Here is an 18,648-nt window from a genome sequence, read left to right as displayed (position 1 = left end):
TCAAATTCGAAGTGTTGGATATTCAAACGAAAAAATTGCCCGAGGAGTATATTTCGAAATTCGATCACATATTCTCATTTCATGCTTTGCATTGGTGCCATGACATTCGGTAAGAAAAATTATTGAATAAAAATAAATTAATATTTTTTTTCGTAGAAAATAACTTTTGCATATAATTTTACTAATATATTTTGACATAACTATATTTCAAAAATTAATTCTAATAGATATATATTTTCAAAATTACAATAATTATGCAATATTTTGCAATTTTAATCGAAATGGCATCAACAGGATACACTTGGATAATCAATTTTATTTTTAAGTAATAAATATTAAATGAGATATTGAAATATGATATAGAAATAAAATATAGAAGTCAAAGAAAAAAAAAATAATCATTTATTTGTTGTAATAATTATGTTTAATTATCATTCAATTACTATTTATTATGAATTTATTATCAGTTCTAAGATCAAGTACAAACATGTATCATAGATAATTATTAAATATAAAAACGCAATAGAAAATGGTCAAAACAATATACATTGTATATATGCAATAAAAACATACTTGGTGTTATTTAGAATTGTAACCATGTTGGAGAGTAAAAATAATATTTACAAATTTATAAAGTATATACATTGTTTATGGAATCTGTCAATCTATAAAAAATATTTTTTTTTTTATTTAGATACGTTCCATCAATTTTAAAAATAAAACTGTATTAAGTATTTTATACTATATTATATATCCTATATAATATATTTTGTACCTTATGTAATATAAATAAAATATAAAATATTTAGTACACACACACAATATACTTACTTCAATACATACTTCAATATACTTGTAAAATAAATTTGTTAATATTATTATTTTAGATTAGTCTATAAAGAAATACAAGTAAATATTATCAGTACAATCGTTTTGTAAAAAGGGGGTTTAAAGAAAAAAATAGGAAAGAAAAAAATTATGCCCATTTTTGCCGTAGATCATGGAGAGATATCTGTACAACTATGAAACATTTTTTTGTGCATAAACTATTAGTACAGAATATAAAGTAGGAATATCCGTCTCTTCTTTTCCATTATGCAGCTTAGAATTACCTTGACTATCTCTGTATTCTTTAACTTTTATTTCCGTATATCTACGTGCTAACTCATTCATGAACTCCTCTCTTAGATTATACGACATATTGTCCAAAAATGTAAAAGTATATTGTGAAGTAATTATGGCTATTGAATTTTAAAAAAATATGATTAATTTACAATTACAAATCAAATAAATAAGAAGAAATAATATTTAAAAAATTATATTAATCACATATTCTGGAATTCAATTTTTGCATGCATGTCAAGGAAAATACTTACGTTGAAACTTTTCTGTATTCTCATAAGTGTTCATCTCCCGATTACTGCAATGATGAACTTGAAATCCGATATCTTCAAGTATTTCTATTAGCTCTTCGCGAGGTCGGGCCGAATAATGAAATGCTCCAACATACTTTTTTTTGTCCTGTGTAAAGATAATTGACAGTCTACAGTTAAAACATTGCAATAGAAGCAATACACACACACATGTAATATTTAAATATTTATATATAAAGAAAGTGATTTTATAAATAATGCCGTCTGTTATATATTTGATATTGATATCTTCGCAGACCGATCAGTAAGTAAAACAAAAAAGTGTATCCAAAATTAAATGTTAAATAATACAAGAATGTAAAGCAACTAAATCTATTTTATAAGTCAGTCATTTATAAGTGTATGTACACTCGGCGGATTTTAAAATATTGCTAAAGATATTTTTACAATCAGAAATTATGCTACAATATAATTTTACATCATATTTCAATGTAATAATATTCACCCCCATATACGATGCATATCGCATATCTTGCGCCAAAATTTCTAAGGCCTCAAAGATAGCTGTGCTACGTGCTATACTTAATATCAGCATAGTTTTACCAGGTCGAAGTATACGATAAATATTCTCAAACGTTTGGCTGTTAAACAATGAAGATGAATGTTAATTATTGTAATTTTGAAAATATATATCTATTAGAATTAATTTTTGAAATATAATTATGTAAAAATATATTAGTAAAATTATATGCAAAAGTTCTTTCCTACAAAAAAAAATGTTAATTTACGTTTATTTAATAATTTTACTTACCGAATGTCATGGCACCATTGTAAAGCATAAAATGAGAATATCACTGCAAAAACAAGTGTGTTACTTTTACACATTTTAAGCGTGTTATTCTGTAGACACTTTTTACACGTTTCATCGTGTGTAAAATAAGAACACACGTGTGTTGAATGTATGCATCTATGCGTGTTGTTTTTACACGTTTTACGCGTATTCGTTGCATTATGTGTATACGATGTACATGATGCAACATTTTGCACGTTACTTCTACGGCCGTCGAACACCCCTAAAATTGTTTTACAGCGGGATTTCTAATTTTTTTGATTAATTTTTCGTATGGATTTTCCGTAGGATTAATTTATTTATATGTTTATATTAAATTTTTATTTCTTTTATACGAATTTAAACACAAAATACAAACTTTTAATACTGATCTGATCAATTATTAATGATTTTATAAATTATAATATTTTGTTATACATATATTTGTATAGAGTTGTGTTTACATATATATATTTTAGTTAGGTAGCATGTTATATAGATAGGTCTATATATTAGTTAGCTTATATATTATACATTTTTATTACATGGTTAGTCACCCATTACAGAGTTAGTCATTATATATTTTCTTTAGTTCTTTGTATTTTTTTTCAATTAATTTTTTTACACACTTATAAATGTGTTTCTTTTTTCCGTGTTAGTTTCGCTCGTGCGTTATTATCAACGTGTGTTGTACCGTACGATATGTGTAACATAGTACTTTCTGTATTATATCAACACGCTTTAAGTGTGTTTGAATTAACGTGTTGTTAACGAGTTGTAATCGAGAAGTGTGTATAACACCTAACCATATTAAAACTACACATTTACGTGTATTGTACACGTATTATTCTATTCAAAGTGTGTAGTATCAACACAGCAGCCGTTCAGTACACGTGAGAAAAGTGTGTTATGTGTTATTTCTACACACGTTGAACACACATCGAACACGGCCATTTTTTGTAGTGATGTGATCGAATTTCTAAATATATTTCTTGGGCAATTTTTTCGTTTGAATATCCAACACTTCGAATTTGAGTCGTTCCTTGTCACCACACGTATTGTTCACGTATTCGATTATATTTTCCATAATATCTGTACCTTTATAATATATAATTGTTATATTAATTAATATTAATTATTATAACAATGTATGTGTGTGTGTTTGTGCGCGCGCACGCGAGATGTTATAATAATCTGATTTATTATTTTATTATTTTTTTACCAATCATTGTTGCTTTTGGATCAAGCGCCGGAAGAAGAATATTCTTTGTTATATCCCCGGGTCCACAACCAACATCCATACATTTTCCGGATATATTTTTTAGCTCTTTGACAAACTCGTTCATTAAAAGTTGTAATATTTTTGTTATTATCAAATGAATCGTATTGCGCTGGTTGTATCATGATGTTATGATAATGAGTAAATAACTAGAATTTAAAAAAATGTATAAAATATGAAAAGATATATAAAAAGATTGAAGGAAATGAACTAATAAGAGCCGATGCGTCGGCATTTTAATACGCAAATATTTTGTTTGTAATTATTCTTTATTTATTCAGAACGTTTCTGTCTTTTCTTTGGATCATCTTCAGCTTATCGTTTAATAATACAAGTGTATAATGTATAAAAACAACACTCACTTTTAACTTTTAATACAATAAGCTGAGGATGGTACAAAAAAGTACTAAAATGTTCTGAATAAATTAAAAATAATTACACACAAATTGCGTAATAAACCATTAGAGTTTTTCGTAATTAATTTAAATCAATTTTACATTTTAATTCCGACACACTAGCTTTTATTAGCTCATTTTCTTCAATTCTTTAATATTAATATATAGAGTTTTTTTTCTCTATCATAATTAGAATATAACAAAAAATTCAATATGATATGGAATAAAAAGAATATTTTACAATACTTTATCGGTATATATAGTTACAAATAAAATTTTTTTCTAAATAATAGTATTCTCTCACTTAAAAGCAACGATTGATTAAGATTGTTTGTTGTCATACGAGGATGAGTATGTATTTGAGAAAGGTGGGAGAGGTAGATGCATAACTTGAATTAAATAACAGTCGAAATGTCAGTGGTATTTTTAGTCGTTTGGTTAGTGATTATTCAATCAATAAAGAATATTAAAAATAAGTCATTTTTGGGTCCTTCGAGGAACCTAAACTATTTTATTGGAAACTGTTTTTAGAATTTTATAGAAACTGAAGCTAAGAATTATTTGTTTACCATGTCCCGGAAATGTTATGAAAATCAAGTTTTATTATCGATTATATTATTGGAACAGTCATATATGAGTGTTTTTTAAGTTTTACCCTTAATGTGTTTTCAAAATAAAATCAATTGTATATTTATTTATTAAAAAATAAGTACTAGATGTAGAGAATTTAATGTTTTGATATACATAATTTACATTACACATACAGTGTGTGTTGAAAGTCTGAAAATGGTTGAATATTTGATAAACTTAGCATTTTAGAAAAAAATCTTTCAAACAGAAGTTGTAGGGCTTAAAAATATCTATTTACTAGTCTTGTCTGTCTCATTTAAAAGCTACTAGTTGACTTTCAAATAATGTTGAAAAACGAATAATGCAAAATTATAATTTACATGAATCTAAAATTATGTGAAACTCGAGGTAATAAGTTCAAATAAATGGTCAAAAGAAGTAGAAAAAAAGTAGAAAAGAATCTTTACGAGTTACCCGAGTAAACTTGTCTCCGCCGCGATTGGGATAAAAATAATAAAGAACTTGTGAGAACGTGAAAGACATTTCTCAACCTATTTTTATATGATACTCGAGATAATCAATTCATTTTGCGCCTAGTTCAATATTATGATTATGCAAAAGAACTAGTAATAATTATTACGAGTTATTTGAATAAATTTGCCTACAAATTAATTGCGACTGCGTTAAACATGCACTTTTTTGTAACAGAGATTACGAAAACGTGAAACATATACTTCTAAACTTATTTGTATACGTATCAAGCAAAGCGGTATCAGTGCGAAGTCAAGTATATAATAAAATGCTAATATGATTTACATCAGTGCTCGTAATTAGTTGCCCTTGTTGGGCCGATATCTGAAGCGACGCCCCGCCACTAAAATTGTATCACGATTTCGCGGAAATTGCAATCTCAGCATATTTTTTTTGTAGGGACACTCCTGTCAGGAATGTTGCTTGATATGTATACAAATAAGTTTAGAAGTATATGTTTCACGTTTCCGTAATCTCTCTTACAAAAAAATGCATGTTTAACACAGTCGCAATTACTTTGTAGGCAAATTTATTCAAATAACTCGTAATAATTATTACTAGTTCTTTTGCATAATCATAATATTAAACTCGGCGCAAAATGAATTGATTATTTCGAGTATCATATAAAAATGGGTTAAGACATGTCTTTCACGTTCTCACAAGTTCTTCATTATTTTCATCTCAATCGCGGCGGAGACAAGTTTACTCAGGTAACTCGTAACGATTCCTTTCTACTAATTCTTGTGACCATTTATTTAAACTTATCTCGAGTTCCACATAATTCTAGATTCATGTAAATTATAATTCTGCATTATTCGTTTTTCAACATTATTTGAAAGTCAACCAGTAGCTTTTGGATAAGACTGACAAGACTATATATAGTAAATATATATTTTTGAGCCCTACAACTTTTGTTTGAAAGATTTTTTCTAAAATGCCTAGCTTATGAAGTATTCAACCATTTTCAAACTTTTAGCACACACTGTATATGTGTAATGTAAATTATGTATATAAAACATTAAATTCTCTACATCTACTACTTATTTTTCAATAAATAATATTTTTCAATAAATATACAATTGATTTTATTTTGAAGACACATCAAGGGTTTAACTTTAAATACACTTCATATATGACTGTTCCAATAATATAATCGATAATAAATCTTGATTTTAATAACTTTTCCCGGACCTGTTAAACAAATAATTGTTAGTTTCTGCTTCTAAAAAATTCTAGAAACAGTTTCCAATAAATAGTTTAGGTTCCTCGAAGGACCCAAAAATGACTTATTTTTAATATCCTTTTGTAGTATCCGGTAATAGGGACAGGGGTCACAGGGAGGAGATATAAAGGATTAAAATTTAAACTGTATGTCCTTCGTTCCTCTTTGATATTCACTCAGTGAGTCTTTAATTAACAGATTCACTTTTATCTGGCTTCACAACTATAGCAATTACAAAAGAAATAAAGTAAAACGGAAAACTCGGAATGCTCACTGGGATATATATTCAGGGTAGGTAAACTGTCCTTCGTTCACATACGTCTGACGAGCTAGGCAGTCCTTCGCTAATTGCTGGTTCTGCGCTCCCTGCTCCGAAAGTACGGCAAGACGCTATAATATAGATTCCTTACGCTAGATGGAAGGTCGATATAGGTTTCGATTCGCATAATTCGCGCTTACACTTTTTTGATTGAATAATCACTAACCAAACGTCTAAAAATAACACTGACATTTCGACTGCTATTTAATTCAAGTTATGTATCTACCTTTCCCTCCTTTCTCAAATACATCCTCTTCTTCGATAACAAACAATCCTAATCAATCTTTGCTTTTAAGTGAGAGAATACTATTATTTAGAACAAAATTTTATTTCTAACTGTATACCGATAAAGTATTGTAAAATATTCTTTTTACTCTACATATCATATTGAATTTTTTGTTATATTCTAGTTATGATAGAGAAAATAAACTCTATATATTAATATTAAAGAATTGAAGGAAATGAGCTAATAAGAGCTAGTGCGTCGGAATTAAAACGTATTATAAATTTATAAATTTAAATTAATTACAAAAAATTCTCATGGTTTATTACGCAATTTGTGTGTAATTATTCTTAATTTATTTAGAATATTTTAGTACTTTTTTGTACCATCCTCAGCTTATTGTATTAAAAGTTAGTGTTGTTTTTATACATTATACCGAACACTTGTATTATTAAACGATAAGCTGAAGATGATCCAAAGAAAAGACAGAAACGTTCTGAATAAATAAAGAATAATTACAAACAAAATATTTGCGTATTAAAATGCCGACGCATCGGCTCTAATTAGTTCATTTCCTTCAATCTTATTATATATCTTTTCATATTTTATATATTTTTTTATATTCTAGTTATTTAAACATTATCATAAAACCATGGTACAACCAGCGCAGTACGTTTTATTTGATAATATGTGCATGAAAACAATGCATCACTTATAATCAACGAGTTCGCCAAAGAGCTGAAAAATATATCTGGAAAATGTATGGATGTTGGTTGTGGACCCGGTGATATAACAAAGGATATTCTTCTTCCGGCACTTGATCCAAAAGCAACAATGACTGGTAAGAGAAAATAATAAATTACGAAAGATTATAACACTCGCACGCTCACACAAACATACACACAATAATGTAATAACAATTAATATTAATTATTGTTAAAATATATATTATAAAGATACAGATATTATGAAGAATGTGATCGAATACGCAAACAAAACATACGGTGACAAGGAGCGACTCAAATTCGAAGTGTTGGATATTCAAACGAAAAAATTGCCCGAGGAGTATATTTCGAAATTCGATCACATATTCTCATTTCATGCTTTGCATTGGTGCCATGACATTCGGTAAGAAAAATTATTGAATAAAAATAAATTAATATTTTTTTTTGTAGAAAAGAACTTTTGCATATAATTTTAATAATATATTTTGACATATATATGTTTCGAAAAATAATTCTAATAAATATATATTTTCAAAATTACAATAATTAACATACATTTTTGTTGTTTAACAGCCAAACATTTGAGAATATTTATCGTATGCTTCGACCCGATAAAACTATGCTGATATTAAATATAACGCGCGACAAAGCCCTCTTTGAAACCTTGGAATGTTTGGCACAAGATGTGCAATATGCATCGTATATGGAGGTGAATATTATTACATTGAACTATGATGTGAAATTGTATTGTAGCATAACTTCTGCGTAATTGTGAAATTTCAATCTTTAGAAATATTTTAAAATAATTCGAGTTCACACTTATAGATGAGTGACATAAAATAGATTCAGTTCTTTACATAAAAACTTGTATTATTCGACATTATTAATTACAGTATCAAGTTTGGATACACTTTTTTGTTTTACACACTGATCGGTCTGCGAAGATATCGATATCAAATATATAGCACAAACGGCATTATCTATGAAATCACTTTTTTTTATATATAAATATTATGTGTGTGTGTGTATTACTTTTATTGCAATTTTTTAACTATGGATTGTCAATTATCTTTATACAGGACAAAAAAAAATATGTTGGGGCACTTCATTATTCGGCCCGACCTCGTGAAGAGGTAATAGAAATACTTGAAGATATCGGATTTCAAATTCATCATTGCAGTCTTCGGGAGATGAAAAATCGTGTGAATACAGAAAAGTTTATATGTAAGTATTTTCCTTGACATGCATGCAGAAATAAAATTCTAGGCTATGTGATTAATTTAATTTTTTTATATTACTTTTTCTTATTTTGTAATTAATAAATTAATCATATTTTGTTTACTTCGATAGCCATGGTTACTTCACAATATACTTTGATATTCTTGGACAAGATGCCGCATAATCTAAGGGAGGAATTCAAGAATGAGTTAGCACGTAGGTTTACGGAAATAAAAGTTAAAGAATATAGAGAAAGTCAAGATAATTCTAAGCTACGTGATGGAAGTGAAGAAACAGATATTCCTGCTCTATATTCTGTACTGATAATTTATGCACAAAAGAATGTTTCATAGTTGTATAGATATCTCTCCATGATTTACGGTAAAAATAATTATAATTTTTTTCTTTCCTATTTTTTTCTTTCTACCTTTTGCTTACAAAACGATTGGATAATATTTACTTGTATTTCTTTATAGAATAATTTAAAAAAATATATATTATCAAATTTATATTACAAAGTACGTTGATTATATATTTTATATTTATTTTATATATGGTACAAAATATATTATATAAGATGTATATAATATATGGTATTAATCATTTAATACACAATTTTCTTTTTAAAATGAATATGTACGTATCGAAAAAAAGAAATATTTTCTATATATTATACATATATAGATCGACAGATTTCATAACCATTGTATATATACTTTGTAAAATAAATATTATTTTTACTCTCCACACAACGTAGTTCAATTTTAAATAACACCATGTATGTTTTTATTGCATACAAACAATGTATTTGTAAATATATTCATAAGATGGACTAATTTCTATTGCGTTTTCTTTAATAATTATCTGTGATACATGTTTGTACCTTATTTTAATATCGCTTTATATCGTGAGAAAGTGCATTCTACCTTAGACGAAACAATGGGTGCATACTTTAGAGGAATCAATTTTTCCGATTTTTAGTGGCACAACAACTGGCTTGGTTCAAAAAAAATTGAAGAGCATCGAATGCCAAATCCATCCACATATATTAATATTGTTTCCATGATTCAATTTTTGGGAAAATGAGATGACAACGTCGTGATATAGGAGCCACGCTGTTGCATTATTTTTCTTCAGTTGCGCTGATCTGTTAATATACAACATAATATTCGGTGGAACTACATAAAGAAATAGATGTCCGAAGTGCCGTGTGCACAAAACAGAATCAAACAGTGCGTCGAAATAAATCATTAAGCAATGTTCACGAATATATTTTCTGCCTCTTCTTAAGCCTAAAATAAAATCGTTCACATTGTGCTTATTTTTTATAATCATCTGATTTGGCTTTATCAAGAACTACGAATAACTTTCTCCGGAAGATATACATTATCATCATCTGTGTTAATAGATCAACTCTTTCCGCTTCTGGAATTTCATATGTAAAAATCAAAAGTTTTTTCGTCTTCTAATTGAACTTCTTCGTTTATATATTTCCTCTGCAGTATATTATCAATTTTTTCTTTTACTTCTACTTCTTCCAAAGTTATCGGACTTTGTGGAAGGTTTAAAGCAGTGAAAATTATGTATACATAGAGTAACATTATTACGTTCTACGAATTAAGCTGCGTCATTCTGAAAAATATTAGAATTAAATATTTGTCTCAATCTTTGATTATATAAAAAATAATACGAATTTATAATTAATGTGGAGTGGTTATTTATGTTAGCTCTGACGTCGCTTCTTTCTTTTCTCTATTCCTTGATAATATACAGAATCAAAAATATATCAATTTATCAAAATTGTAATTGTAACATACGTGCTTGGAGCGAAGTAAACTGCACTGCGATCTGATCTGTGATTGTTGATACTACTGAACATAATTAAGGAACTAGTGTATAAATAAAATTTTTTCAATAACATGTATAGAGCGATCTTATTTAATATTCGACTAAACGATTTATCGGTTAATATGGTTGCGGTTAATCAATTAATCGCTGAAACTGATTTATTATTAATCGAATAAATTTTCTCTTCGATTAGGCCCTTCGCACATTAGAGAAATAAATATTAAATATTAGGAATAGGAATTATTTTAAAATAATAAAATGAAATCGAAAAAAATTTGATATACAAATACAAATACGAGTATAAAGGGCTCTTACTAGTTTATTAGCCATTATTAGTCTTTTATACCTGAATTTGTATTTTTTTATCAGAGTTTTTTGATTTTATTATTTTAAAATAATACCTATTTTTAATATTTAATATTTATTTCTCTATTGTACACAGAGCCTTACTTGTTATTTTTATTAGGATTTTATAATAATATAATAATTGTGTAATATATATATATATATATATATATATATATCTTGAATAAAATTAATTAAAAATACATGATCTTAGCATAACGCAGCAAAAAAATGTAAAGTATCAACAAATTAATTAAAATTCTAATATTTATTTTAAGAATATATTTTATTTAAAAATTATGTTTTATTTAAGAATTATTTAAAAAAAACAGTCCTATCAAATAAAGTTTGAAATATAAAAACATAAGAGAAAAAAAGAATTTAAAAAAACAACATTATTAATATGAAACATTTTTAAACACAAAAAATCTTCCTTGTTACTCTACAAATTAATTTTATAAATTAGTTTCAAGCAATCTTATTAGAAAACTTATATCATTTTATTGCTCCGAACCGGGCACGTCCGAGTTTTTGTCACTTTAATTCTTTCAATGCAGGTCTAAACCGTTTTAATTATGCAGATAATCATTCTTAAAAATATAAAAGTAATATTCTTTTGACAAATTTTATATCAGATAATAAGTTAATACATTTATACTTGGCTGAGCTTTGTTTTATATTTATTTTTGAACTGCATTTTTAAATAATATATTTTTAAATTTTATTTTCAATCTTAGAAAAATTTTTACAAAACCATATTAGCTATATAATGTCGAATTTTTTTATATACTTGGCGTATTTTTTTTTCTGTGAAGATTTTGTTGTAATTTATTATACTTATATACAACCAAAATTAGATCGCTCTATACACGTTATTGAAGAAACTTTACTTATACACTAGTTTCTTAATTATGTTCAGTAGTATCAACAATCAAAAATCGGATCGCGGTGCAGTTTTCCTCGCTCCAAGCATGCATGCTAGCGGCCGAACGTGAGAAGCAGTACCGTCCACAGACGTGTGTATATATAAACAATACATATAAATATATAAATTATTTGTTAGATTTGTATCAATGAGAGAGTGACAAAATATCAACTTAAATTATTAAATTTTAAATTTTGTCATCTGTCTGTTAATATCATTTTATATCGTGAAAAAGTGCATTCTACCTTAAACAAGACAATGGATGCGTACTTTAGAAGTACCAAAATTGTTGTAATTTCATAGTGACACATCAACTGGCTGTTTATTTTCAGAAATGTTAATTAAAATTTGCAAGCCATTATTTTTGTTAATATTGTAGCTATTTTAATTTCTTATTTTATCCAGAATGTGCCCCCATGGAAAAATATATATTCAAAAATATATTCTAAAATATATTTTATACATATATAAATATATATTAATACATATATAATATATATAAGAAATTAAATCATTTTTTGCCGCTTATAATATATTTATAATATATGCAAAAGTATACATGAAATATAAGTCTGCATATACAAAATTATATAATTTTTTGTTATTAAAAAATATAAATAGTATATATTTATGTATATATGTAAAAAGATATTTATACATATGCAAAAATATATTTATATATATATGTAAAAATATATTTATAATATATATGAAATATAAGTTTGCATATACAAAATTTAATCATTGTTTGCCGTTTAGGGTTATATAACAAATATAAGTAAAGATTATATATATTTGTAATATATGCAAAAATATATACATAATATAAATATAATATATATATTTGTATATATATTATATATATATATATGTATATATAATGTAAATATAATTCTATTTATAAAGTTAATATATACCATACATATATGCAAGAATCCTATATTAATATATGTATAACTATATAAAGATTATATGTGATATATATATATATATATATATATATATATAATGATAGAAATATATACACATATATTACACACATATATATATATATATATATATATATATATCAATCAAAATAATTAATAACGTGATACATATTGATTGGTTTCAAAAAAAGACGTTTTCGGGGAGACTTCTCTCGTTTCATTCTAACCATCCTAGATGTCATAAGACAGGCATTATTTATAACTTAGTAGACCGAGCTCTGTTATTATCTCATCCGATGTTTCACAAAAAGAATTTAGAATTAGTCATAAATATTTTAATAAACAACGGCTATCCTCTCGATCTAACATTCTCAGAAATCAACCGTAGAATTAAATATATCATTGCTAATGAATCTAATACAATAGCAAAAAACAACACAGCGAGGGGTGACAACGTCTGTAATGATAGAGACCAAAAATTTATTGCTATTCCGTACGTGGAAAGAATTTCTGATCTAATAGCCTCCGAACTTAAAAAATCCAATGTAAAAGTGGGATATAGAATTTTAAAAAAATTGGACGGAATCATTAAGACGCAGAAAGACAAGGATGAAATTCAGAATAATGCTGGCGTTATTTACAAAATAAGTTGCAATAATTGTGATGCAACTTACATAGGACAGACAAAACGACAATTACACACAAGATTAAATGAACATAAGAATAAAATTGGATTCTGCGAGACATTCGGTTGTCTCGGAACACATTGTGAATTTAACACATACATTCGATTGGGGCAATACCAAAATTCTAGACCATGAAAGAAATTATCATAAAAGATTAATTTCAGAAATGTTATACATTAAAGAGCAAAAGAACAGTATTAATTTAAAAAAAGACACCGAACTTCTTGACAGTTCTTATTTTGATGTTTTATCTAAATTGTCTGAGTCTTCATAACATAGAAATATATATAATAACCTTGTAATAACTAAATAAATATTAGTTGGCGTTGTCCCTTAGACTTATCATCATGCTCTATAACAGTTACGTTACACAAGAACAATTATAATGAGGATAATAATCGCGAGTTTCTCTTGACTTGACACTCTTGTAAGTACTGTCGCTTTATTTTAAAATTAAAAAAAGATATGTCTGTAAATTGTTTTCTAGAGTTACATGTCACATTATTTCTACAGCACATGTTTAACACACTGACGAATATCGGATCATAAAATTAGACGTTGTTCAAAATGTGACATCGAGAAAAACCTGATTGTCGGTTTTATGCGTTTACCAGCGATAAAATTAGATCTATCAGCGTCCGGTTTCAGTTGAATATTTGTTACCTAATATAACCATGTACGTGTCACGTTGCGATATATTCAACATTTATAGTAATTTGTTAATTAATCTAGCAGTTAGATATAGTCTCTTTATAAACAAATTTTAATTTGTCATTTTCAAGGTAATAATATGTCTTAAGTTTTTGTATTGAAAAAGACAGTTGTACTGTCGAAACGTTTACATGTTTTTTTAATAACTTAATTTATTCCTTAATAAAGAATCTGTTTAACATCTTGATTATTCGGCTCGCAAGTTGGCCTATTATTGATTGTTTGATTTTATATATATATATTTCTTTATACAGTTTAAGTGATATCACACATATATGGAAAAATCCAATTATAATAATATATACAAATTATTATTCAAAATATATAGCATATATATATATATATATATATATATATATATATTGTTACGTCCTCGGGGTGACCTTTGTAATATCTCGCAAAAGGACGTCTCTCGCACTCACTCACTCTCCCACGCGCACGAAATGAATTAACACGCGTAAGGAAGAAAGGATCTTTAATAAAATGATCCAATACACGAATGCGACGAAATATAATAATATATGCATTCAGAATGCGAAAAAGAATAGTAATCAGGTCTCGTAGCGTCCGCTCGATGCATCGGCTAGACCAAATCTAAATATGGCGCCGGAAAAACATCCGCACCCGGTTGTTAATAAACAACCCTCCTAGCGATGATACTCGGGGGATGAAAATGAAGGCGCTCAGGGGAAGAAAACCAGGGACATAACACTGCCCCCCTTCTTCAAAATTATCGTCCCGACAATCAGAGAGGGCTATCCAACGCTGCCGTAAAACTTCGATGTCGACTCCAGGATCCCGACGAATTTCTTTGTTCCATCCTGGGCTCCTGCCGCAGGTTTTCGAACCATCCGCCATTTCGGATCCAATCGCACATCCACGTCGATTCCAGGGCACCGACGAGCCTTCTTGCTCTACCCTGGACTGCTGTCACAGGTTACCGAGCGACTCCTGGTCCCAATCGACCGACAGCCAAACGTCGACTTCAGGGTTCCGGCGAACCATCCTGCTCTACCCTGGGCTGCTGCCTCAGGTTACCGAGCGATCCGCCGTTGGAATCCAATCGACCGATGTTCTTTCCGTCGCGTCCTGATCTCCCTGCGAACTCCAGAAAACTTCAGACAAGGGGGGAGTAGCTTCCGTGGACCCGTCGTCCCTGGACTCCCCAAGTCCCCGCCATTTGCCCGAAGTCCCGCGGGAAAACCACGGATCAAAAACCGCGGGCGAGGCAGTCTTCTTAGAGTGAAACGAAGACGAAAACTTCCCTCTTCCTGGTAGGCTCAGCTCGATAAACGTCTCATCCGCCATCTCCAGGAAACTTTCCCCCGAAGCAAAACCTCTTTACGACTCAGGAATCGGGAATCAGATCAGACTCTGAAAAATAAGACGAAAAATTACGCAGTAATTAATTCTCTCTAAATCTAATCAATAAGATTTCCCTTTGACTCTACTAAACGATAGACATTTCCGGGCTCCAATCTACTCTAATAATCTTAAGTTAAGTTCTCTCAATAAAAGGAGCTAACCTATCCGCGTGTACGACTTTCTTTTTATGCCTAGCAGTTCTCTGAATGCAGTAAACTACATCATTGAACTTTTTTACTACCAAGTAAGGCCCTTCTCAGTTGTTCTGCAATTTTTGAGCCTTCCCTTTGCTTCTTCTGGGATTATAAAACCAGACTCTCTCTCCCTCCTCGAAGAGAATCGTTCTAGCTTTCTTATCATATCTAGCTTTCACTTGCGACGATTTCAAAGCCATACGCTCTCTAATACCAGAATGGATTTCCTCTAATTTCTCCTTCAAATTTTCCACGAAATCTCCTCCTGAAGGCAATCTATCTTCAAATCTAGGACTTCCCTGTAATAAATCTATAGGCAATCTAAGCTCACGAGCAAAGTATAATTCTGCAGGGGTCACTCCTGTGGTCTCGTGCTTTGAGGATCTATAAGCCAAAAGAAACATAGGAATCCACTCGTCCCAATCTTTCTGATTTTCAGAAATGTACTTCGCCAAATAATTAACAATCGTCTGATGTTGATGTTCTACTTGGCCGTCAGATTGGGGATGAAGAGCAGTGGTCCTTGTTTTCTTAATTCCAAGAAGTTGCATTAGTTCCGCAAATAACTGCGATTCGAAGTTCTTTCCCTGATCCGTGTGAATTTCCAGAGGTACTCCGTGCCTGGAGATAAACTGGTTCACAAAAACTTCAGCCACCGTCTTGGCTCTAATGTTCTTCACAGGGAAAGCCTCTACCCACTTCGTAAAACAATCTACTATAACAAGCAGATATTTATTCCCTGACTTAGTCAATGGAAGAGGACCAAGGATATCCATCTGTACCCTATCTAATGGAGCTTCGACGTTGTAGATTTGCAAAGGAGACTTTCCTTTCCCTGCAGGACCTTTCTTTGACACAAATCTTGCAAGTTCTGCACCACTTCTCCACGTCCTGTTTGCAGCTTGCCCAAAAGAATCTTTTTCGGATCTTCTCTAGAGTCTTGTTAACTCCAAAATGTCCTCCCGACGGAGAATCGTGCGTTTCCTGAAGAATTTCTTTAATCCGATCTTGAGGAACTATTAGTTGGAGGAAACTGGTTCATAGATTCGGGGCTTCCCATCTCTTATAGAGAATTCCATCTTTCAGGACCAGAGAATCCCAGTAAGACCAGTAAATTTGAACCGAAATTTCTAACAGGAACTTCTGAATGTAATGGTCTTCTTCCTATCTCTTTTCCTCGTATTATAAATAAGATGTTAGAATCCTTTTGCTGTGCTTCACGCCATTCCGCAAGGTCTTCGTCAGCTAGTACAATACGAGCGACCATTTTTTCAGATTCTTCTGCGCTTTTCCTTTCCACCTTAGCGCAATATTCACATCCGAAAGTCTCACATAATCGCCTCGATAGTCCGTCGGCATTCTTGTGAGATTGTCCTTTTCGATGTATCACTTCAAACTCAAATTCCTGTAGTCTTTCCAGCCATCGTGCCAATTGTCCTTCCAAATCCTTAAAAGACATCAACCACTTTAACGACACATGATCAGTGCGAATCACAAACTTTCGACCTAAAAGATAATGTCGGAAAAATTTCAAAGAACCTACTATCGCTAATAATTCTCTACGAGTGACACAATAATTCCGCTCAGCCTTGCTAAGCACTTTACTAAAATACGCGATAACTTTTTCTTCTCCAAATTGTCTTTGAGACAATACCGCACCGATACCAATATTAGAAGCGTCCGTATCTAAAACGAATTCATCCTCTCCCTTAGGAAAAGATAATATCGGAGAAGACGATAACATCAGCTTCAATTGATCAAATGCATTTTGGCATTCACTTCCCCAAACAAATTTAACTTGACTTTCTGTCAGCGCGTAAAGGGGCTTTGCCAAAGAAAAAAATCCTTTCACAAATTTCCTATAATACGAACAAAACCCTAAGAAACTTCGCAACTGTTTCCTTGTATGGGGGATCGGCCAATCTTTTACGGCAACAATCTTTTCCGGATCCGTAGTCACGCCCTCTTCGGAAATTATATGTCCCAAATATTTTACATTTTTTTGGAAGAAAATACATTTTTTTGGATTAATTTTTAAATTAGCTTCTTTTAATCGCGTAAATACTAAATTTAAATTTTCGAGTATTTCTTCAAAACTTTTTCCAAAAATTATTACGTCATCCAAATATACCAAACATATTTTTGATAATAAACCGTGTAAAACTTTCTCCATAAGTCGTTCAAATGTCGCGGGGGCGTTACATAAACCGAACGGCATTACTGTAAATTGCCAAAGACCTCTGCCGATCGAGAAGGCCGTCTTTTCTTTGTCCTCCGATCGGACTTTTAGTTGCCAATAACCACTTTTCAAATCTAATGTGGAAAACCAACAATTACCTGTAAGTTGATCTAAAATGTCGTCGATTCTGGGAAGGGGGTATGAATCCTTTACCGTGATATTATTTAACTTCCGGTAATCGACGCAAAATCTTAAACTGCCATCCTTTTTCCTGGAGAAATCCAGGGACTTTGTGATTCCTCAATAACTCCTTGTTCTCTCATATCCTCAATTATTTTATCTACTTCCTTCCTTAAATGAATTGGAATTTGACGAGATACCTGCTTTATGAGGAGAGAGTCTTTTACATTGATAACATGTTCAACAACATTGCAATTGCCAGCCACAATAATTTCAGAGAATACATCGCAAAAATTATTCAAAATGTCAGCGAAAATTTCTTCTTGTGTGTTTTCCAAATTGGTTGAATTATTTTCAAAAAGTTCCTTTAAGATAGATGGAATTTTAAAAGAATTTTCAATCCGAGAACAATTATAAACTTTATTTATTTCTTTTTTGTTAAATTCAAAATCAAAAATATTTTCTAAATTAATTTGCTTAAGAAAATCGGGTCCTAATAGGCAATCGTCATTTATGTCAGCAACGAACATGGGAATCAAAATAGAATATTTTCCAACTTCTACTCTAACCTCAACTTGAAATTCGATTATTACTTTTTCTCC

The 18,648-nt window shown here is 29.8% G+C and overlaps 1 protein-coding gene and 1 pseudogene across 2 annotated transcripts; one reads left to right on the top strand and one right to left on the bottom strand.

Annotated features, from left to right (window-relative positions):
* Positions 1 to 949: 949 nt before the first annotated feature.
* Positions 950 to 2,589, bottom strand: LOC145947642 (juvenile hormone acid O-methyltransferase-like). The gene is made up of 4 exons (XM_083057429.1): positions 2,185 to 2,589; positions 1,879 to 2,014; positions 1,377 to 1,521; positions 950 to 1,241 (listed from the first exon to the last, which is right to left on the bottom strand). Exons 1-4 carry the CDS (start codon positions 2,256 to 2,258, stop codon positions 1,021 to 1,023), a joined length of 576 nt encoding a protein of 191 aa, XP_082913555.1. The 5' UTR covers positions 2,259 to 2,589; the 3' UTR covers positions 950 to 1,020.
* A 3,012-nt stretch (positions 2,590 to 5,601) lies between these two features.
* Positions 5,602 to 9,252, top strand: LOC145947643 (juvenile hormone acid O-methyltransferase-like; annotated as a pseudogene). The gene is made up of 7 exons (XR_014427219.1): positions 5,602 to 5,687; positions 6,287 to 6,490; positions 7,370 to 7,582; positions 7,698 to 7,869; positions 8,040 to 8,175; positions 8,546 to 8,690; positions 8,817 to 9,252. The product of XR_014427219.1 is annotated as a juvenile hormone acid O-methyltransferase-like (transcript).
* Positions 9,253 to 18,648: the final 9,396 nt, after the last annotated feature.

Source organism: Prenolepis imparis, unplaced genomic scaffold, assembly GCF_030444845.1.
Source record: "Prenolepis imparis isolate NDT839.2.m4 unplaced genomic scaffold, iyPreImpa1.0 SCAF_110, whole genome shotgun sequence".
NCBI lineage: Eukaryota > Metazoa > Arthropoda > Insecta > Hymenoptera > Formicidae > Prenolepis > Prenolepis imparis.
Note: the sequence above shows the minus strand (reverse complement) of the source record. Positions and strands in the feature narration are given on the sequence as shown.

Bases quoted from the DNA above. Each gene is read 5' to 3' on its own strand.
- LOC145947642 (XM_083057429.1), bottom strand. From the start codon at position 2,258: ATGTGTAAAAGTAACACACTTGTTTTTGCAGTGATATTCTCATTTTAT. The intron at 2,015-2,184 runs GTAAGTAAAATT...ATTGTTTAACAG, and splicing joins CAATGGTGCCATGACATTCG to CCAAACGTTTGAGAATATTT. The intron at 1,522-1,878 runs GTGAATATTATT...ATCTTTACACAG, and splicing joins GATATGCATCGTATATGGGG to GACAAAAAAAAGTATGTTGG.